Source organism: Corticium candelabrum, chromosome 2, assembly GCF_963422355.1.
Source record: "Corticium candelabrum chromosome 2, ooCorCand1.1, whole genome shotgun sequence".
In the NCBI taxonomy this organism is placed as follows: Eukaryota; Metazoa; Porifera; class Homoscleromorpha; order Homosclerophorida; family Plakinidae; genus Corticium; species Corticium candelabrum.
This window is the reverse complement of record NC_085086.1, coordinates 3,092,171-3,112,901: the sequence shown is the minus strand read 5'-3', so window position 1 is coordinate 3,112,901 and position 20,731 is coordinate 3,092,171. Positions and strand designations below refer to the sequence as shown.

The 20,731-nt window shown below is 41.9% G+C and overlaps 1 protein-coding gene and 1 long non-coding RNA gene across 2 annotated transcripts; one reads left to right on the top strand and one right to left on the bottom strand.

Moving 5' to 3' along the window:
- The first annotated feature begins 246 nt into the window (after positions 1-246).
- LOC134198597 (uncharacterized) lies at positions 247-5,554 on the top strand. Its single transcript, XM_062668013.1, has 6 exons — positions 247-642; positions 1,137-1,203; positions 2,508-2,836; positions 2,894-3,160; positions 3,222-3,257; positions 5,332-5,554. Exons 1-6 carry the CDS (start codon positions 327-329, stop codon positions 5,340-5,342), a joined length of 1,026 nt encoding a protein of 341 aa, XP_062523997.1. The 5' UTR covers positions 247-326; the 3' UTR covers positions 5,343-5,554.
- A 4,269-nt stretch (positions 5,555-9,823) lies between these two features.
- Positions 9,824-11,943, bottom strand: LOC134198194 (uncharacterized). Its single transcript, XR_009972798.1, has 4 exons — positions 11,696-11,943; positions 10,333-11,637; positions 10,213-10,271; positions 9,824-10,156 (listed from the first exon to the last, which is right to left on the bottom strand). It is a non-coding gene; the product is annotated as an uncharacterized LOC134198194 (long non-coding RNA).
- Between the last annotated feature and the right edge of the window lie 8,788 nt (positions 11,944-20,731).

The window sequence follows — 20,731 nt, the reverse complement described above, 5'->3', positions numbered from 1 at the left end:
ACGGTGTGAAAACTCCGTTGGACGTGTTAGTCACCAGCGCGAGGCGCGTAAGGATACCGTAGAAATAGTATCTAATTTATTGGATTTGAGACTACTTAGACATATTTGAGCCTACCCCGCAAATGGGACGAGGCGAATTTACTCTTGAGGTTGGGGGAATACTAAGCTTTTGCCACATTTGGTCTGTCTACACCTGCAGAGCGAGGCAATTATCGACACACCTCCTCTGTCAATGCACGTGACCTCACTGTTGGAAGTGTTGCTAGAGAGGCGCTCCATCACTTATGCTGTTGGCGTGTAGTTCAGAGGCGTTGCGCATTACGTGAATGGCGGAAGGAATAGACCCGAACTGGGAATCTCAGTTGAGGCCCCAATACAATAAGGTAGCCGAGCAGCTCTGCCCTCGCAGGCATCGCCTTGTTGCTAGACTCTACAGCCAACGCCTTATTACTGATGACGAAGAGCAGGAATTCAGCAAGTCGACTAAATTAGAGAGGGATTTGGCCATACAGATTCTACAGGTTCTTCGCCATCAAACAGTCGGGTCATTTGACAAATTTTGCGAAGTACTCCTAGAAGTTGGAGAGAAATCCCTACGTGACGTGGAAAAGCTTCTTCGTCCTTATCGCAGTGACAATCTGGGTAAGAAAATATTTGTACCTATTTTTCTATGTTGTACGGAATGCGCAGATTTGGACAATCCGTGGATTGCTTAGTTACAGCCACATAGCACGCTAATCATACGATAAATTATTATAAATTATTTATACTATAGTCACGTGACGTGTATAAAGTAGGAGTGCGATAACAACCAGAATTAACTTATTGCACTATTCGTAAGTACTAAAGCAGTCACTCACATTCCAACTAGACGCATTTGGAATAGTCGAAAGGATGCAGCATGTTATTACGAGTTTACATTACAAGATAGAGAGAGAAGCTCTGACACTCTAAAGTGTACAGTGCAGGCATCATTTGAGCACGAAAAGCAGAAAATGTCTAATGACACTTCTGATCCTGTCACTTTGATTGTTGCTCATCCATTGACTAAACCTTGTATTACAGAAATAACAACAGGTAAATCAATTTAAGGTCAGTGAAATTGACAATTTTTCTTGACAGTGTGTATATTTTAGTTGATATGACAGCACATGACACAATACTGAATGTTGATGATGATATTTCACAGTATGCCAAAATAGTGTAAGTTATACTGATTGATATGCACTGTTTATCAGTAGTCTGGAGATGTGTACTTGTCTTGTGTGTGTGTGTGTGTGTGTGTGTGTGTGTGTGTGTGTGTGTGTGTGTGTGTGTGTGTGTGTGTGTGTGTGTGTGTGTGTGTGTGTGTGTGTGTGTGTGTGTGTGTGTGTGTGGTGTGTGTATGTGTGTTGTGTATGTGTAGGTCCTTTAGCTGGCTTGCAGTTCATTCGTTTTTATGATTGTTTTTTGGAAACGGTGTATGTGTACCAAGACAAATGCACGCCTTTTTGACGCTTGGATGTAGCGTCGTTCATCTTAGGCGTGCATGTGCTTGGTTTGCACAGTAGTGCTTTTGTTGAGGGATGGACGGACCAAGGGGCTGAGGAACAGCAGATGGACAATTGAAATGCAGCGCATGCCTCATTCTTATTGCTTGTGTTAATTAGCGTGCCGCATGCTTTAAAGAGGTACGTAGTAGCTATCAGATGTTGATAATCTCACATGGCAGTCAAAGTCTCCACAGGGGTGCATTCGTTTATTCTATTCCCACTATTCCGGAATACGGGGTTGAAGTCATTCCAATCTATTCTAATTTGTACTCTACAAAGTCCTATTCATCCTTTCCGGATTGTGGCGTGTTATCTCCTGGAGCATCTGGGATAAGGTTTATTTGTTGCAAGATGGACGCTTAACGAACAATCTCTTCCTCCGCTACTGCTACCGTCGTTGCTGTGATTCTAAACTTGCTAGAGGAATTAAGTGACAGCGAAAGTAGTGATAAAAGCAGCGGGAATGAAACAATAGACTTCTAACTGGCGAACATTGCGTCAACTTTCTTCATGACCTTCAGTTAGGAGGTGGAAATGATAGCCAGGTGGATAATCAGTCATAGAATACTGACTTTCTCGCCATTCAAAGAGTCATGCCATTTTACAGTAGCATTGCGCATCTACGGTTTGTGGTTTGGTCAACACAAAAAGGGTATTCCTTTCATTCTCACACTTCTAAACCAAATCGCAGGCTAAACCGAGTAAACCGGTCGTCGGACTGGTTTCATCGGAATTGTCAACCGGCCATTCTGTAATTGTTTTCGAACGATTATTCCCCTGTATTCTCATTCGGGAATGGTTGGAATTGAATAAACGAAAGCGTCCCAGCTCTCTGCGGGTATGTGTCTGTGTGCATCATAGTTTAGTTTGTATGTGGGTTGAATTTGTGTTGAATTTTGTATTGATTTTGTGCCATGGTCTATTTGTGTTCTGTTTGATTTCTTGCCAAGATATTGCATTGTTTGTTATACATAGAACAAGAAACAGTGACAAATTAGGAGGATTCTTGCTTGGATGGTCGGCCATTCCAGTCGATGTGATAAGGGATGTCAGTCATCTTGTTAAAGATATTGGTATCTCACATCTTGCCAAATCTCTTCTGAGCGATGAATCAGTTGGGAAGGAATTAAAGAGCATTTTACAGTCGAGAGAGCCAGTCTTTACTATCATTAAGTTATGGATCGACAAGCAAAAGGACAAAGCTACGTTGGATAAACTATTTCGTTCTCTGGACACTCATGATTTATTCCGTTTACTGCAAGGAAGACTGGATGAGCGCATGCAAACTCAAAAGCCTCAGAAAGGTGGATGACATGAATACGCATAGTAATTCATGTATTTATTTACTTTATGATGTTTAGTCGGTATAGCTCGCTTTTATCCTTCTGTGCTATTTCGTGTTGTGAATGATCACGGGGCATCTCGCTATCTGGCATTAGGCCTGGAAATTGGTCTAACGTTTGATCAAGTGACTGTTGCAGCAGAAGGTTACTCATACTCTGACAAACTTTTAGCTCTCTACATGAAGAAATGCAAAGAAGTTGGAGAATATAGAGCGGCTGCTCGCCTGGTGACAGCAGCTGATAAAATGTCTATTATGGGGTTTGTGGAGGATGATTTGCCAGGAGGTAAGAAATAGCAAACGGAGTTTGTTGCGTGTCTAGAAAATTACAGTTCTTTTTGCTACAGTGAAGGCAGCGTTGGAAGAATCTTGCTTCTACAGTGGTAAGTGATGTTTGTAAACAACTGGCATGATTTTTGTTATTGAGTCAATGGTTTGCATGAACAGTTACTTATGCAGATATAGCATGCATTAATGTGGCCTTGTATTAAATATGGTTGCTGTGGACTGAACTCTCTTTTCTTACTATACTGTACATAATACATATCATGCATGCACATAATACATAATATCATGCGTGGACGCAAGGGTTGCATGGGTTTTTGTACGAGTAAGCATGGCCATCTGTCAAGACAGTATGAGAATGTGCATTTTTGTACTATGTACGAATCGCTTTAAATGCTGATGCATGAATATTTGCTGCAAGATGTGCTATTGTAGTATGTACTGGATGTAGTCCATTTGAGATGTGTTGGGGGCAAACTTTCTTGTGGCTGATATTCATTTCACCGGTAGCTCGAAAGTCAAGTTAAATAGCGACTTGTGAGGTGGAAATTGCCTACTAGTAGGAAAATCTTTGCTGAAGTGATGGCAGTTAGTTCAATATCTTAATCTGAAAGATTTTTATATTGCAATGGATTAGAAGCATTTTACCAACAGGTGGGACAGAGCAAATGCTGTAGGTAGGTTTATTGTGTTTTTACCGTTTTGTTTATCCGTTTTTACTTCTATTTGCACCAAACGGTATGCTATTTAGTATTTAAATAGACAGAAGGAAAGTTTCTGTGCTTTTAATTAGCAACTGAAAAACAATTTTTAATATACTTCAGGTAATTGTCTTTCATTTATTGAAAATGTGCAAGGATACGCACGTACAACCTACTGGTACCGACATTGTTCTTGTTGTACTCATTAGATGTGTGTTCACATGTAAAAGGAGTAGAAGAAACAACAGTAGCAGCAGCTGTTTGTGACAACAACGAGCTTCACCCTGAAATAGAAAGGATAATTTTTGACTTAGAGTAAAGAGGTGTTGAATTCGAAGATACACTAGACATCTATAGGATAGGTGGAAATACAGTAGGAGCGGAAGGAAGCACATACAGGCGAACAAACGGTAGTTAAAAAGTTTCGCAAGAGTGTACGGGTCTATGGGTATATGAATTGCTATGCAGACAGACAGATAAATAGACAGCAACAGTTGGAGAGATAGACGACAGATATAGTACGAGGGCCAAGTCTGAAAAGACGTCTAGTTAGCAGTTTCGCTCCGAACCTCGGCCAACATTTATTTCTCATTTTCAATAAAAATGTTCTTGCTCTCTAGAGACGATTTCAACTTGTTGGCAAATCGACTAAAGGTCCAAAAGTGGCGTAATAATGTCACTTATTTATGGCCATATCTCGCGCGTACAGTAGTCTTGATGTCAATGCTGGTTGTTATTTCTTGCTTTTTCGCAACCCATCAAGATTGGAATTGAAAGAAATAGTTACGTATATTCCTACCAAACCGTTCAAACTCGTGTACCGCTGAAAATGCAATGAAAGACTTACTATGGTGTAGTCATGTGATAGCCTCGCCAACCCAGATTGGTTTATTACGACACGAATCACATGTCTTTATAGCTCAGACAACTCTAATAACTTTTGGATAATTAGTTTCTTTGGTCAGCTACTATCTTCGTCACTACCACAGGAGTTTTCATTTTCATCCGTATCGTGAGTACCATCTTCAGGCCTGTTACAAATATTATTCTCCGTGCAGCCACAAACATCAGTGCAAACAAGATTATTTGACCGGCAAGAGCATCCCTGACTTGCGTAGCCAGTTTTGCAATTACAACTAACCATCTCCAGTAGGTCTCTCAGTGCTGGTAATTTGTCCATCCAATGAAGTCGTAGGCAGTCGTTGGTCTGTATCCAGCCATGATTATGGGGACTCGGAATGTGTGGCTGCACAATGAGTGCTCTTCCCCACACAACAGTTTGGTAATTTGCGCGAAGAATATGTTGCTTGAGTGCATCCTGTGAAGGCAGTAACTGTGATGCTTTTGCTGACAAAAGAGTTGGTATCGAACCTGCAATTATATAATACATCCATAATTAATTAATTTATAATTTGCTTTAATCAAATATACGTACTTCGTTAACTGAATCATAACTCTTCTTTCCATATAGCTGACAAGTGAAAGCCTCCAGACCATGGATTGTGCCTGTAGTTCTGTCCAGGGCTACTAAAAGCAGATCGTGCAGCTGCTAACTCGGATCCTTCACCAGTATTGATGTTGTACTTTTGTTCTTCACTTGTATTGTTGTGTTGTGATACTGTTGTACTTCACTTGTTGTACTTCACTTGTATTGATATTTTCTTTTCGTGCAAAAGTACTTGTCGAGTCGCAAATTTAATCAGTGCATCACACATGGTATCACCAAGGCTTTTACTGATGGCAGTAATGTCAAGTAGGCGACAGCGATTTTTTGTTCCCGTTTGAAAGACAATGCTTGATAAAATATTGGTAATACGCGCAGGCCAGTATCGCTACGTCTGTGTCAGGTGACATTGTCATGACGGTCTCATACCCTAATTGTGCTGCATGAGAGGCATGAAACAACAGACGGGTATTCGCTTTCTCGTGCGTAATTTTATCTCGTTAGCATAAGTAGCACTGAAACTTTCATATTTCTTTGACAAGTGAATGCTCTTCTTTCTATCACAAACATACAATGAACGGTCATCTAATCTGGATGCAAATGTAGGCTTTTTCATTCGTCGGCGAGAAACCGTAATTGAACGTAATTAGAACTGTTTCGTTCAACTTTGTTAAGTCCTACTGAAAGAAACTTGGACCACTGCCGAGGACATTTCTGCAAACCACTAGTGATTTTTATTCGAATTTTACCACTTATGCTGGTGCGTCTATCTCGTTCAGGAGTTTAATAGACACGTCGGGATACTGATTGATTACGAAATCTGCCCGAGATTTGGGAGAGCGAAGACTGCGAGTAACAATAGAAAATATACATTTGGCGAGTTCTGCAAACGTTTCAGGCAAGGTCGCAACATTCATCGACCGAAAAACAGCCAGTCCGTCATAAATCCACGTGGCAACAGTAGGCAACTCTTCTAAAGGCGACTGACGTTGCTCCAAGAGATGGAGGAGCTTCTCTTTATTGGTTTTAACTAACACCATCAGGAGTCGAAAGTGGCAGAGGCAATGGAACAAGGGAATAGGACAATACTTCTCTCATGTCCATAGAACGATTTTGAGCTAAGATGCAAAGCCTTGCAAAGATAGCTCGATTCGCTCAAAGGACATCCTCTTGACCTACAGCTTAGACAGATCGTTTTGCACTTATGGATGTAAACGATTTCAATTTTAGCTTTGGTAACAGAGTGTGAAAATCAACTGTCTTTTCATGGCTTAACCAGTCTTTAGCAAATTGGACCATCGCTATTTGACCTTTATGGTACGCATTGAAGAGATCATGTACGGTGTCATTGCGTGCCACTGCACCCGAGGATAGATATATCAGTGATGGACTGGTACTGGCAAATGGATTCTCCCGGTTGGTTATCATGTCCATGACTTGCGTAACATCTTCATCTCGTATCATGCGCGGCATCTTGCATTCCCGGTGTACTTTCAGTATTATCTATTCCTTCCATGTTCTTACAACATTTTGTTGTAACGGAACGTTCGTGAGCTGTCAGCATCCATCTTTGGACAGCCCCGGGACATAAGGAAAAACCAATTATACCCCCGCTGGTCTTTGTGTGGCGATTGATAGTTTGTTCTTTCGTTTGGTCTACAGCAACCTGTGTAGATCCATAATCTCTGTTGGGCTGAACTGCAAATTCGCTGAACTGCAAATTCGACGCAAGTTAAATTGTAGTATGCATTTGGATTACTTGTGTGAAGATACTACATTTCCAAGCAGTAGACACTCATGTATCTACTGCACACACACACGCGCGCACACACACACCTGTGGACTTGTACACATGCATGCATGCATGTGGATGGACAGGCACCAACGATCAAGTGATAGGCACACGGATTTAAGACAGACAAGCCACAAGACAGCAGTTGGAATTGAGACATCTCTGTGCTTTTATTCATATCGCATGTTTTGTCTCGTTAGCGATCAGCATCTGGGACGTTGCAAAACAGGGAAACGTACGAAAGCAATCAGCAGTTGTTGCTATCCGTACAGGCAGAGTTGCAGGATGAAGTGAACGCCAAACAGAAGCTAGAAGCTGCTTTGACTGCTTCAGAGACGTAAGTTATGGAATTACATTTGATTACAAGCTCACGGTCTCTTTAATTGATTATCATAGGAAACTGCGACAAAGTCAGATGTTGAATCGTGATGTCAACGAGCGAATGAGTCGGTTGCGGTTGGATAGAGATTCGTTACAGAAGGAGTTGGATATGATGAGATCGAAGAATGAATTTTATATATGAATGCTGGGGTGTGCATATGTGTGTAGTTTGACATGCATCTCTCTAATACAATAAAGTGCAGTTATGTGTATTGAAGGAGTCATTGCGTATTGTATGTAAGACGTTATAGTGTCATGTGTTTATCATATAATGTCTCCAATGTATTCAGACCTGCTTCTTTCTCATACAGTAAACTCATACATTTTGTCTGTCTGCTTGCTCACCTGCTTGTATGTCTGTCTGTCACATATTTTTCATATTTGAATTAGGATACAATAGCAAATGGCTAACTACGTTTGTCCTATGACAATAAAAGCAAGAGAAAACAACTAACAACTAAATACAATATATATTTAACTACTAATTGGTTAAAAGGGATCATGTGATCCCTTTTCTATAGAATATCTACGAATCTGGGCACTTGGCCTGTCCCGACAAGGCATTACTGATTTTCTTCAGAAGTACATTGGCATTGCAACGTTGCAACTGAATGGCAAATCTTTGACGCCAATAGTCTTTAAACTCTGCTTTGTTTGATTTTCCAAAATCATTCTTTGATCGTTTTGACAAGTCATCTAAATAGGTTTCTGCCTTCTTGCCCATCTTCCAAAATGTTCCAAGACTAGTGGAACCACTTATATAGACAACCCGCCAGGATGTTTTTCTTTCTCATAGCAAGCCAACTTCCTGTCTTCCCTTCTAGCAGTGGCTGTTCCTTCCATAGTGGCTGACGTTGGAAATATGTCCGAACTCCACAGATGAGCAAGTGCTATATCTAATTCTACGTTGGAACCAATACCGGTATAAAAAACCACAATGTCTGGGAGGCTGTCAGATGTAGCATATCTATCTCTTGGCTCTTTTTGTGTTGAATTTTGAGATCGTTTAGACACTCTGACCACACAGACATGATGGAGTCATGTGACCACACAGGACTACCTTGTTTTGCATGTAATCTGATGATATCTGCTTGAGTCACCAGTTGCTCGTCCACAGTCACAGGCCTGAATATTATCTGACAAAGGCAAGGGAAGTCCAAGTCTCAGGAAAGCCGCCAACCGAAATTCGGAGGGTTTGAGTGCGGGCTTCCCTGAAGTTGGATTCAGTCTACGGAACATGCCATTCTTTTATCTTTCAAAAGTTCCCGTATATTTGGCACGGCCGCCCGAACACACGACGCGTTGTTTCTTCAAGTCCCGAACCGTCATGAACACGACCATGTGCGTCAAGTGGTTGCTCCAGCAAGATTCGACAACGAGGTCCCATTCAGGGGGCGGGATGTTGGCCAAATGTACACCGCTAACGGGAAGAACCTGTAGGGTGTCTCAGACGTAGCTCACGCTGTCCACAACAACAAACCTGGTTTAACCAGGACAAAAAGACATCAAGATTGGAAGAAGGGAGCTCTGGAAGAAGTAAATCATGATACTAGGGTAATCCGGGGTAATTTCGGATGACTTGTACTTCCCCGTACATTACTCGGTAACTGCGGTGCGTGCTGACTAGAAACTTATACCAGTGTGTTCTTCTTCTACTGCTCTACCATTGTGGGTGCGGACAGTTCTTGAGCAACGAAAGTTGTGGAGACAGAAAGCAGATAGCGGTGGCCTATTGTTTAGAGGGGGCGGGGTAATTCCGGATGCCACTGAAATCGCTAGAAAGATACGATTTACAGATGATTTGACTGCTGTTTTATATTTAGAACTTAAGGAGACCTTACATACAGTGGGTGATATGTTATTGACAGGGTTAACTACAGAGGTACGAAATTATAGCTACACTTTTTGTGTGTGATAGTAGCTCAGTAGGATTGGAAAGAAATGGTGCTATTTAAGAACTACAAGACTAACCTCTAATAATTCAGCACTATAGCTGTCCCTCTTACTCTTGGGTTTGAACCATATCCAGTGACAAAGAGGAGAAAGCACAAAGTGCATTCAACAGAACAATGGATACTCAGAAGTGTTCAAGAGTAGTTCAATTTATAGGCATGCCAAGGACAGTATCTCTCTTCGGGAGAGCTGTCCTTTACTGTTAAGTAGTGGCCAGGAGATATGAACACTTAGCAGCAACAGAGGAAGGTACCTATCTTGTGGTCGTGCACGTATTTGTTTAATTAAAGTCTCACTAAGAAGCAAATTGTACCATAAGGAGTAATGTGCAGACCCATAAGAGGCCACAAACAGCTGCAAGAATAACCTTAGGAGCTAGGGAGAACCACTACATAATCTTGTAGTCAGCAGACAAGACAACAGGTCTGTATATTCTCAATTGTAGAAGACAGCAACAATTCTAATTGTATGTTAACAGTGGCAGTGCCTTGCCGACAGTCCAGTATTTTCTATTTTCTTCCACAGCCCTGCGTAAGAAAGTTATGGACAAGTTTCTATTCTTTGGAGGCACCACACCCCAGCAGGTAGTCTCCCGTAGTGATCTACGCAGAGTAAAGCATGTCCTACTGATTCTGCTGTCGACATAGGAATCTTCACAGTGATTGCCCTTTGTGCAGCTTCAATTGTGTGCTGTGACCATGAGCCAATTCAGGAAGGATCTGCTGCCTGCCACAGAACATTTCTAAGCAACAGTGTTATTGACATTTGATCAAGGTACTTACCAGCAGTGTCAACGTCAAACAGTATATAAACACAAGAGACGGTCAGGTCAACACACAACCTTTGAATAAATACAGTAACAAATGAGACCTTCATAGCAAAAACAGGAGCAGGTCACACACCTGATGTGTTGCCATGCAACATCCGGGACTTCATTTACCCGCCCAAATCTGTCTAGTCTTTGAACAGTCCACAAGACCTATTACCTGTACTAATAGTAATAGCACCAGGGGTGCTGATGCCTCGGTGCGAAATCAACTGGGCATTCAAAGTTCAGTAGGGCAAACACATGGGGCAGATTACAGTATACGTTTACTGCACATGTGCAATGAGAAATCACCCATAACTAAAAAATAAAGCTTTATCTTTTGAATTCATGAATCAAAATCCAAGAAAACATCACTTCTTACACGTGTGAGTCATTTTGTTGTTAAATCCATCGTGCACCCCCTCCAGCAGACTACTGTGCACCTCCACTGCACATGAGCACCGAGGCATAATTATGTTTGATTAATTTTAGTTGATTACACACAATATCTTACATTATGTACCTAGAAGTTACCTAACCTTGACTGACCCCCCAAGTAATGTAAATTTTTGTACACAGACAGGATGACAGTTTCTCACCATCAACATCTAGTCTTCTTCAGTAGAGCTTCCTTCATGATAAAGGTCACTCACACTGTGTGCTAAATGACTGTAGGATGGGAACACCTCGGGTAATCTATTTGGCTGCCCAGTGAAATCTCCCTCAATTTTCACCTCCTCATCCTCACAGTCTGTGCCAGTCTCACTACTCGACTTGTCATCAGCATCAACAACATCCAGCAACTGTGGGTCCTGGTTTGAATAACTTGGACGTGTAATAAGTGTCTCATTAGCCCACACCAGTACACTAATTCTAGACCAAGCAGCCACTGAAGACGACTCGGAGTACACACGATTCGCAATTGCCAGCGTTCCCACGTGCAACAATGGCACAGAATGCAGCTGGTAAAGCTTAGCACTATCTTGTGTATGCCCCGCCTACAACAATTGGCATGCAAGGCGAAATGCAGATATTACTAAGTACTCTATACACTACCAGAGGACGAGGATTCTAAAAGACTAGCGGTAAACTAAAGATTTACATCTGAACAGCACTAAGAGAGCCCTAACTAGTCTTCTGACCCTTGGACAAAATGCAGGGGAGGCTGAAAAGTTGGGCTCCCACACCGTAACGCGTTGACAAGCCTCAATAAATTATCCCACAAGTACCTGAAATCACCACCAAGCACCTTACAACGCCACGACGGCATGCTATAATGCCTACCAAATTCAAAAAATGTGAATACCTTGGAAACGATGAATCACCGGGCAATAACGACGACTTGAAAACCACAAACTTCCGGTCGCTAAGCGCCATGTTCCTCATCCTATTCTGTGCACTAGAAGAGAAGATTCGAGCTCGAACTCCTTCAAACAGTCGAAAAAGGTATATGCTACCGTAGGGTGATCAACATTGGGTTGCTGGCCGGGGCCTTTCCGTGGACAAAATTGACAAAGGAAGGCGCTACGGTCGCCACAGCGACAAATCACCCCAACTTTCGCCGTCTTTCCACGAAGTCAAGCAGTCTGACACACGCCCTACATTGTCAAATCGACGCCTCTAGACTTTCTTTCACTATCGACGACAGCAACTGGTGAAGGAAGGCTCTACTGAGAGTGTTCATCACCCGTGAAGTAGGGACTTCGCCAGGTCCTGTTATACGGGACTTGGCATTAGAGAAGGATAGGGCTTATCCGGGTCTTCATTTGGAACATAACGCGAGAGGTAGTTCCGTAGACTGATTAGCAGACAACCAAGAGCCTGCACCTTTGCCTTGCAGAGAGCGAAGTCTACCCATCTTGAAGTGATGTTGCATTCTGAATTAAGCAAGTAGCTTCCATTTTAGCATTTTCTTTTGAGAGAGCTTGTGTTGAAGCCTCTTTGACTCAGACAACATCTCCAATAAGGACTGGGATGGTGGTACAATTGAATTTAGTGTCTGACCTAGACAGCTTAAAGAGGGTGTTGACATGACAACTTTGTCTATTTCAGGTTTTATATCTAGAAAACGAATGGGCAATTTATTCAAAGAATAAGCCCATGAAGCCAGGAAGGCTGATGAAGCAACTGATTGGACCAATGACATACCAAAACTACCATACTTGATTGGTTGGGTTGCTTAGTGCCATGCTGTGTCATCTATTGAGTTGCAACCAAGCAAAGTGGTAAATGTTGACCTCGATTGAACATCGTGAAGATCACCTGCTGACTTGACAAGTTCTGGTGTCACCGAACTAGCTCTAAGTGATTAATTCGAGGAATGTAACAGAATCTTAGTAATAGCATGCCACTTTGAATATCACCCAGCTCAGTCAGCTGCTTGCAAAAGGTTGTCTCCTGATTTTGCTGTCTCAACACAGCATTCCTGTATAAACTGAATTATTCCAATTGGGATGCCTAGAATGGTTGAACCACTATAGATGATAGGAATAGTGGTCTGAGAGCTTACCTGACTAGAGAGTGGTGTAGGGCTGTAGATCTCACATTTGTGGTCAGCTATTTCAAGTTGTATTGTGATGAAATCTGCTCTGAAATTTTCCAAGGCAAAAAGAACTTCAATTGGTGGACCCAAAAGAAACACATCATCGAGGTAAGCTAGAACTCGTATTTTAGGGTTTTCCTTCTGAATGTTCACGAGAATGGGGTGTATTGCAGTTGAGAACATGCTGGTCCTAAAGGATCTCCCTGATGAATGCTTTGTTCAGAGTTGAGGACTACTGGTTGGTCTTCTGCAAAAATACGAGAGAATTGATATTCCATCATATTTAGCATAATTTACTGGAGGGGAAACAGCAGGAATTTTTTCAGATCTTCTTGGATATTTTTCTCTAATTTTTGAACTGTCTCTTCTGATGCTGGTGCTAACCACACAGTAATTAACACTCTAGCAGCTCTGGAAAGTTCACCATATCGAATCAACCCGAGTGCTGCTTGTTTTGATTGATTAGAACTTGAACTCAGCTTTGTAGAAATCTTAGACTGAGACAAATGCAGCAATTGCTCCCATTTCCATTCTAGAAACTTGTCAAAAACAGACTTGGCTTTTTTCAAGCCCGACCTGCCCCCTCTTGAATTTGCCTCCAAAACCATTCTAGGAATGAGATAAACAATTTCCAAGCTGTTTCATTATCCTGATTTTCACATATTTTCCTCAAAGTCACGAAACAGCAAGCTATACTGCAGCGAGACCTCAAGGCTAGTTTGATTGATTGCACAGCTCTAGGAGGTGTGGCCAATAGGATAGTATCCAATGACAACTTGCGAATGAACTCCCAAGCAGCTGATTCTGCGTCTAGATAACAAACCTCATGTAACGAACCTCCAGAAAGCAACTTGTTGGTTTCATCTATTATTGAAGGCGACTGCGGTTCAAAACAAGAAACTGTTGACACTTGGCAGGTGGAATGTGAAGTGGCGACGCCTTTGTTTTGACAACCTGAATCCGAAGAAGTAGACTTTGGTGGCCTTTTCCTACATTGAGATGTATGTTGACCTAAGTTTAGAAACCAGAGTCGACAATGTGAGCATCGAAGGAGATTCAAACGATTTACTAACTCGCGCAGCAAACATTCAGAATCGTGAGATTGCCGTATGTGACCAAGAAGACGACGTAGAGGGCCAGACACTTTACATAGATAAAAGGGACAATCCTCCTCCACTTGTGACATAGCCGTCAAAATTAAATAAACAAGAAACTTCTTCCGCTGATTTTTTTTCTTCTACACCGTTGGACATCCGGATGTGTCTATCTGTTTGTATGTCTCTCTGTCTGTCTCAATACATGTATTTTCCATTTAAATCAAATTAACATTTACATCATGAGCAACGTAACACTAACACAACAAGACCAATACGGTCTTGAAGCATACAAAATTACAGTGCGCAAACTACATTTCGACGTTCTAATCTAGCTATGCTAATGAGTTTGTCCGAGGCGATTTTTGCATTGAAACGTTGCAGTGTCACTGAAATGATTTATTGCCACTTGATCTTGAAGTCGATCTCATTTCGTCTTCCTTTATCATCTCTTGCACTCTGGCCAGCCTGTTCAAATATCTAACTGCTTGTTTGCCCCAACAGTCAAAATGTATGAAAACGAGAGGAATGACCAATTTGCAGGATCTATCTTACAGCAACTCAAAATTTTACTTTTCCTTGTTTTCGTCTTCCGTTTCATTGCTGCTACTCCTCTGGAAGCTGCCTTCACTGTGTCCGAACACCATGGATGAGCCAGTGACACTTCTAATTCAATGTCTGAACCTGAATCTCGGTCTGTCTGTCTGTCTGTCTGTCTGTCTGTCTGTCAAATACATGTATTTTTCAAATCCAAAGAAATTTCCATCAAGAGCTTCAAAGCTAGTCGCTAAGTAAAGTTTCTCTAAATCAAAAACAAACACTTAAGGCTACAACAGATGACCCCATAGGGGGATCAGAATACATTTATCCACTTAGTTTAAAACAAATTGATATTCGTCAAGGACACTGCAAGATTTTTGTCCAGCTGAAATTACTGCCATCTTCCTAGAGATCACATTTGCATTGCATTGCTGCAGCGTGATCGAAAATCGTCGTCTCCAGTGTGTCTTGAACTCAGCAATGTTAGATCGTCCATTGTCATCCCTCCACAAAGCAGAGAGGACCGTCAACTACTCAGACGCTTTCTCCCCCCAACGGCCAAAATGTTCGAATACAAGAGGCACGAAAGTTGACGAGTATCCACCGGGTAGTCGTTCCTGAGCGTGCTTGTTTTCCTTGATTTGCTCCCTTCTCATTGCCGCGCTTCCCCCAGTTGTAGCTGCATGAGGTAAGATGTCTGATGCCCATGGGTGAGCTAGTGCCACGCCTAACTCATAAACTAGAATGTCACGCCGATTGTCCGAATGTGTGTAGCGGTCCCTAGGCTCACACTTGTGGGGCAGATGAACTGAACTCAGGCACTCAGACCATACTGACATCATCGAATCGTGGGTCCACACAGGGCCGCCACCGTTCTTGCATGTTAGGAGGTGGAATCCATCTGCGTCAGAGCAATTATATCTAAAGTTCGACCACAATCGCACTTGTTGACCCACTCAGGAAAGGAGACAGGAATCCCTAACCTCATTGAAGCTGCCGAAATAAAATTATTGAGTGATAGCGCAAACTTCTTTGAGGGAGGTACAGCACTGAGCCAAGCCCCAGCTTCCTTTTCCTGCAGAGACAGCAGACGTGCAGCGTCTTTTTGAGATGAACTATCAATCAAAGCATTAACTGTAATCTGGTTGTTAGCACATGTCAATCTGTGTTGGAGTTTCTTTGTGTTAGATACCACCTCTGACAGATCCTTGTTATCATCCAATAGTTGATCCAGTTGATAACCAATGCTTCCCTTCTCCTTGCAATTTGATAAAAGAGTCCTGACATGATCTGCCAGGGAAGTGAACCGGTTCAGTAACTTCTGCAGGGAATGACCCCAGCTGGATAAAAAGGCAAAGCGGGAGACAGTTTGCAACAGTGTCATTCCGAACCCACCAAGACGTATGGGGAGTGTTACTTGCTCCCATTGTCTAGCTGTTAAATCTCTGGTACCGATCAAAGTTGTAAAGCACTTTTTAGTCAGTCGATCATGAATAGTGGCAGCAGGGTGCAAGCTATCCGGGCAAACTCCTCTAGCCAAACGAGTAAGACTCAAAATTACATGAGTTACACTGAGCAAGTCTCGAAAGTTTTCTAGTAATTACGCTTGCATTACACCGTTGCAATGCAACGGAAATACAGCGTCGCCAGAATACAATGAAGTCAGTGCTGTTGTTCTGTCCATCTTTGTTGACTGAAAGGGTTGATAGATCACGTAATAGACTCTGAGCTCTTCCACCCCAACGACCAAAGTGTTCAAACACAACAGGTATACATGTTGAAGAATTCTAAAAAATGTCAAACTACTGACCATATTTTGTCACTTTCTGCTGCTCTCTTCTAGCTGCAGCTGCAACATCTTTCTTGGAAGCGAGTGATAGGATGTCACCATTCCAAGGATGGGCAAGCGAAATATCCAATTCAACATCAGTGCCAGATTGAGGGTTGAAATACACAATATCTGGTCGACAATGGTTGCCATCATATAGGTCCTTAGGCTTCGTTTTGTGAGTAATGTGGAGATCACTCAAACTATTTGCCCACACGTTTACAATGGAACCGTGTGTCCAGATAGGTCCACCTCTGTGTTTGCATGTTAGCAAGTGATATCCTTTACTATCCAGCGATTGACTGCTCTCACAAGTATCAAGAGCTGCAGCAAGGGGCATATCACACTCCAACCTCAAACAAGTTGCAAGACAGAAGGCAGCATGCAGCGCAAACTTGGTTGAGGTTGTAATAGAATTCGGCCAGGCCTCAGCTCCTTTACCTTGTAGTGACCTGAAACGAGAAGCCTCATGACAAGAATGGGAATTTTCTTGAATCGAAGACACCATTTGTTTGAAATATTCATGAGATAGTTTGTGTTGCAACTTTTTAGGATTGATAAGGAGATCTTACAAAGCCTTATTTTCTGGTAAAGAAAGCTGCAATTCATGAGTAATCGAACCACCGACAGTTACATCTATAGGACACAGGACTCCATTAATCAAGCTCTCCAGAGATGGAAAACTATGAGGAAGATCAACCAGACTTCGAGCCCAAGAAGCTACAAAGGAAATAGAATTGAGATTGTGCAAATAACATGCAAAAACCACCAAACCCTATTGGTAAAGTTGCTTGCAGCCACTGTTGGTTATTACGAACAGAACACTTGATCAGTTGCTAAAAAGTGGATCTTGTTATGTCGGTTTGTCTGTCTTTTTGACCGCTTGCCTGCCGACTTGTCTGTCTTCTTGCTTGTCTGTCTGTCTGTCTGTCTGTCTGTCTGTCTGTCTGTTTATTAGTTTATTAATTAATCTATAACTTTGTTGTTTGCAAGGACTGGTTTGCTCTCACAAATTCTTAGCATATGTACAAGTAGAGTTTATATAAGAATGTGATCAATAAAGTATCTGTGTGTCTGTTTCTTTGTCTGTCTGTCTGTGTCTGTCTGTCTGTCTGTCTGTCTGTCTGTCTGTCTGTCTGTCTGTCTGTCTGTCTGTCTGTCTGTCTGTCTGTCTGTCTGTCTGTCTGTCTGTCTGTCTATATGTCTTATTTCACTGTTGAACACAAAAAGCAATATTTGCAAGACCACTATAGGTAAACACTGCTAAGCTAAATGTTCATCTATTAAGACATACAGATCAAATACAACTAAAACTCTAGTGAATGATGTTCTGAATGTCTCTTTCATTGTTGTCCGTTTGTCTGTTTGTCTGTCTCTCATTCCTTCTGCCTGCTTGTAAACACGATATCTCTTGAATGGCTAACATATCATCATAAAATATTTTGTGTCTACTTTCTCTAGATCAAGGCTATGTCAGCAGTCAAGAACCTACAATGTCATTTAGAACATTCTCGAACAGCACCGGTCTTTCAGACGAACGAGTGAAACCAATAGCGACTAGCAGTCCAACGTTATCAGAACCCGCTACTCCAACACGTTTGCCATTAAATGAATCAGCAGTTGCATCTGCAGTGGCAACTGTTTCATCTGCTTTGAATGCTGATCTGTATGCTGATCTGTATGCTGGAGAGATTAAGGAAGAGGATGAATCCGAGTCGACTTCGGCACCAGAGACGCCGGCTATCACACTACCGAAAACGAAAAAAGTGATTCCATCACCGAAGATACCACATGTGAGTTCACATCCTAATCAGAGATGCATTACAGCAGTACTGTATTGGCACACAAAGTTTGGTCTGGGATTTGTTCATTAAGAACCATAGTCTCTTTAGGGTACATGTAGCCTTGATTGTCCAACTTGTCTCCCCCAGGAGGAAAATTTAAAGACCAGCTGGAGACGGTTGCTACCCAAACAAACCGTTGACTCTCTATCCTCCAATCAGAGTGCCGTTCAATGTTTGTGCATCTTCGGTAGGGATGCACGTCACTATTGGCTCTTTGCTAATGTAATTTCACTTCTGGAATAACTTGCAAGACAAGCAGTTATTGCATTGGAATAAAGTTTTGTGAAAAATATTATGTAGTGTCAAGAGGCAAGTTAAAGTGCACAAGTGTAAGACAATAGCAGAATATACACTGTAACTACTCTAGATGACTATGTTCATGAAAAGTCAAGAACAGTTCATGACTTGTGCTCATGAATGAGACTTGTTATCTAACACGCAAATATTTCTTTAGTGTTCAATCCTTGCAATTTCCCTCCCTTCACTCCCCACATCTAGACCACATACTCAGAAAGACATTCACAAATCAGGATGTTTTGGTTCCTGCCTTGGGGCCCTGTTGTCAAAACTATGATGTTTTCATATTTGCATGGTGGTATGCATTCTAAGTGAAAATTTGTGTTTAATCTTGGCAGTCAGAATTGTTCATAGATCATCTCACTTTGGCTAAACAATTAAGCGCCAAAAAACAAAGAACGCACTAGTTAGGTAAATAACCACGGTAACTAGTGAGCTACTGTAGGAAAAGCTAGAGAAATCACACTTTATGCCTCCAAGAGCTCCTTGTAGTGGTTGTCTTCTCTTCTGGCAACTCGTGTCTCAGCAACCTGTCTTACTGCTCCCCACAAAAGTTTAGATGTGCTGCAATATTCTCTGATAGTGCACATAGCCTGACTCATGAACGTCTGGATCACACCATTTGTGCGATCGTTTGAGTAACCATTGTCCAGCCAACACAACCTATGACCGGACATGGACTTGTTTTGACCAGACAATTTCGGGTGTCCGAGCAGTATTCTGCTCTGCATTGGTCAGACAACAGCATGTATGGGTTATGACCAATTATGGGTTGTGCTTGTCCCATATTGACTGATCCTCGTGTGCAGAACCATAGACACATGCATTTCTCTAATGAAGTCCCTTGTCGACCGACCCTCGTGTGCAGAACCATAGACACATGCATTTCTCTATAGCAATCGCTTGAGAGATGCATCTTTCTCGTACAACAGCCTGATGTGTTGAGAGATTCGTCCCTTTAATCATGTATTCACGGGATTGATCTTGATGTTTGCTTTGTGTAATCATGTCAGGTAGTTTACTCTGTAATCTGTCGTGTATGTTTCAGGGCAAACCGCATCATTTTCAAGTGGAGACATTTCCTAAGTCGACGAAATGTCATTACTGTACGACAATCATGATCGGACTTTTCAGACAAGGCATGTGTTGTGAATGTATGTAAACTTGAAACAAGTCAGAGTCCAAATGTCGATGCTACATACGTTGTGCCCGTTATCGTTCTAGTTTGTCATTATTCGTATCATTTCCAATGTGCCGAAAAGGTGTCCTACCCTTGCCCTACATCTTCAGACAAGAGTAGGCAGTACAGCATGGTTTTGTGTAAAGTAAAGTGTGTGGTAATTATGTCTGATTTTGTAGGCATAAGATTGTCTGGTATTGATTCTAAGAAAGGCATCGGAATTGCATGTGAAGGATGGGTGAAGATAAGATCTATTGCGGACCATCAGATCATCTTATTTGAGTGGGTACACAGAGTTGGCACTGTTATATGAGCTAGTCGTAATGTGGCTAGAAAAGATAATAATTATCTGAATTGTATTGAAAAGTTATCCCATCAACTTGTCCAATTGATAGCATGGGGTAAAGAATTCAAAACACGTGCTTGACCCGTTGAAAATGTCTGCTGTCGATGTGTTTGTATGTGCATGTAGTATGTTTGTTTGTTTATTGTTTGTCTGTCTCTCTGTTGTCTGTCTGTCTGTGTGTTGTCTGTCTGTCTATTGTCTGTTGTGTGTTTGTTGCCTTTTTTGTTTGTTGTCTGTCTGTCTTTTTGGCTGTGTCTGTCTGTATGTCTGTCACATATGTTTGAACTTTTATCTATGATACATTTTGCAATGCAGGCTACTATGTACTGTCCAACTACTAGTAGTGTTCATCAACTAAACTAAGCTAAAATTGAAACTCGTGTAAAACAAATGAGGACTACACTGAAAAACTATAGTGTACAAGCAAAGCCTCCAGTACCAGTTAGTGGCTAAAGTACTGGGTGGCAAAGAGGTCACATCTGTTGTCTTCAGACATCGAAGACAGCTTTTTAGAGATGACTCTGTCTGTCTGTCTGTTTTTTGTTGTCTGTGTGCCTGTCTATTTGTTGTCTGTGTGTCTGTCTGTGTTGTTGTTTGTCTGTCTGCCTGTTTGTTGGCTGTCTGTCTGTTTGTTGTCTGTCTGGCTTGAAAGAGGGGGTTGACCTGATAGCAGTTATTTATAGCATTATTAATTTTTTCTTTTCTAATCAAATTATATGAAAATATTGAACCATGCTTATTGGAAAGAAAGGCTTGCAACCCCCTGATCCCCCTGGATCTGGCCCTGGTCTTGTCTGCTGTTTGTTTTTGTCTGTCTGTTTG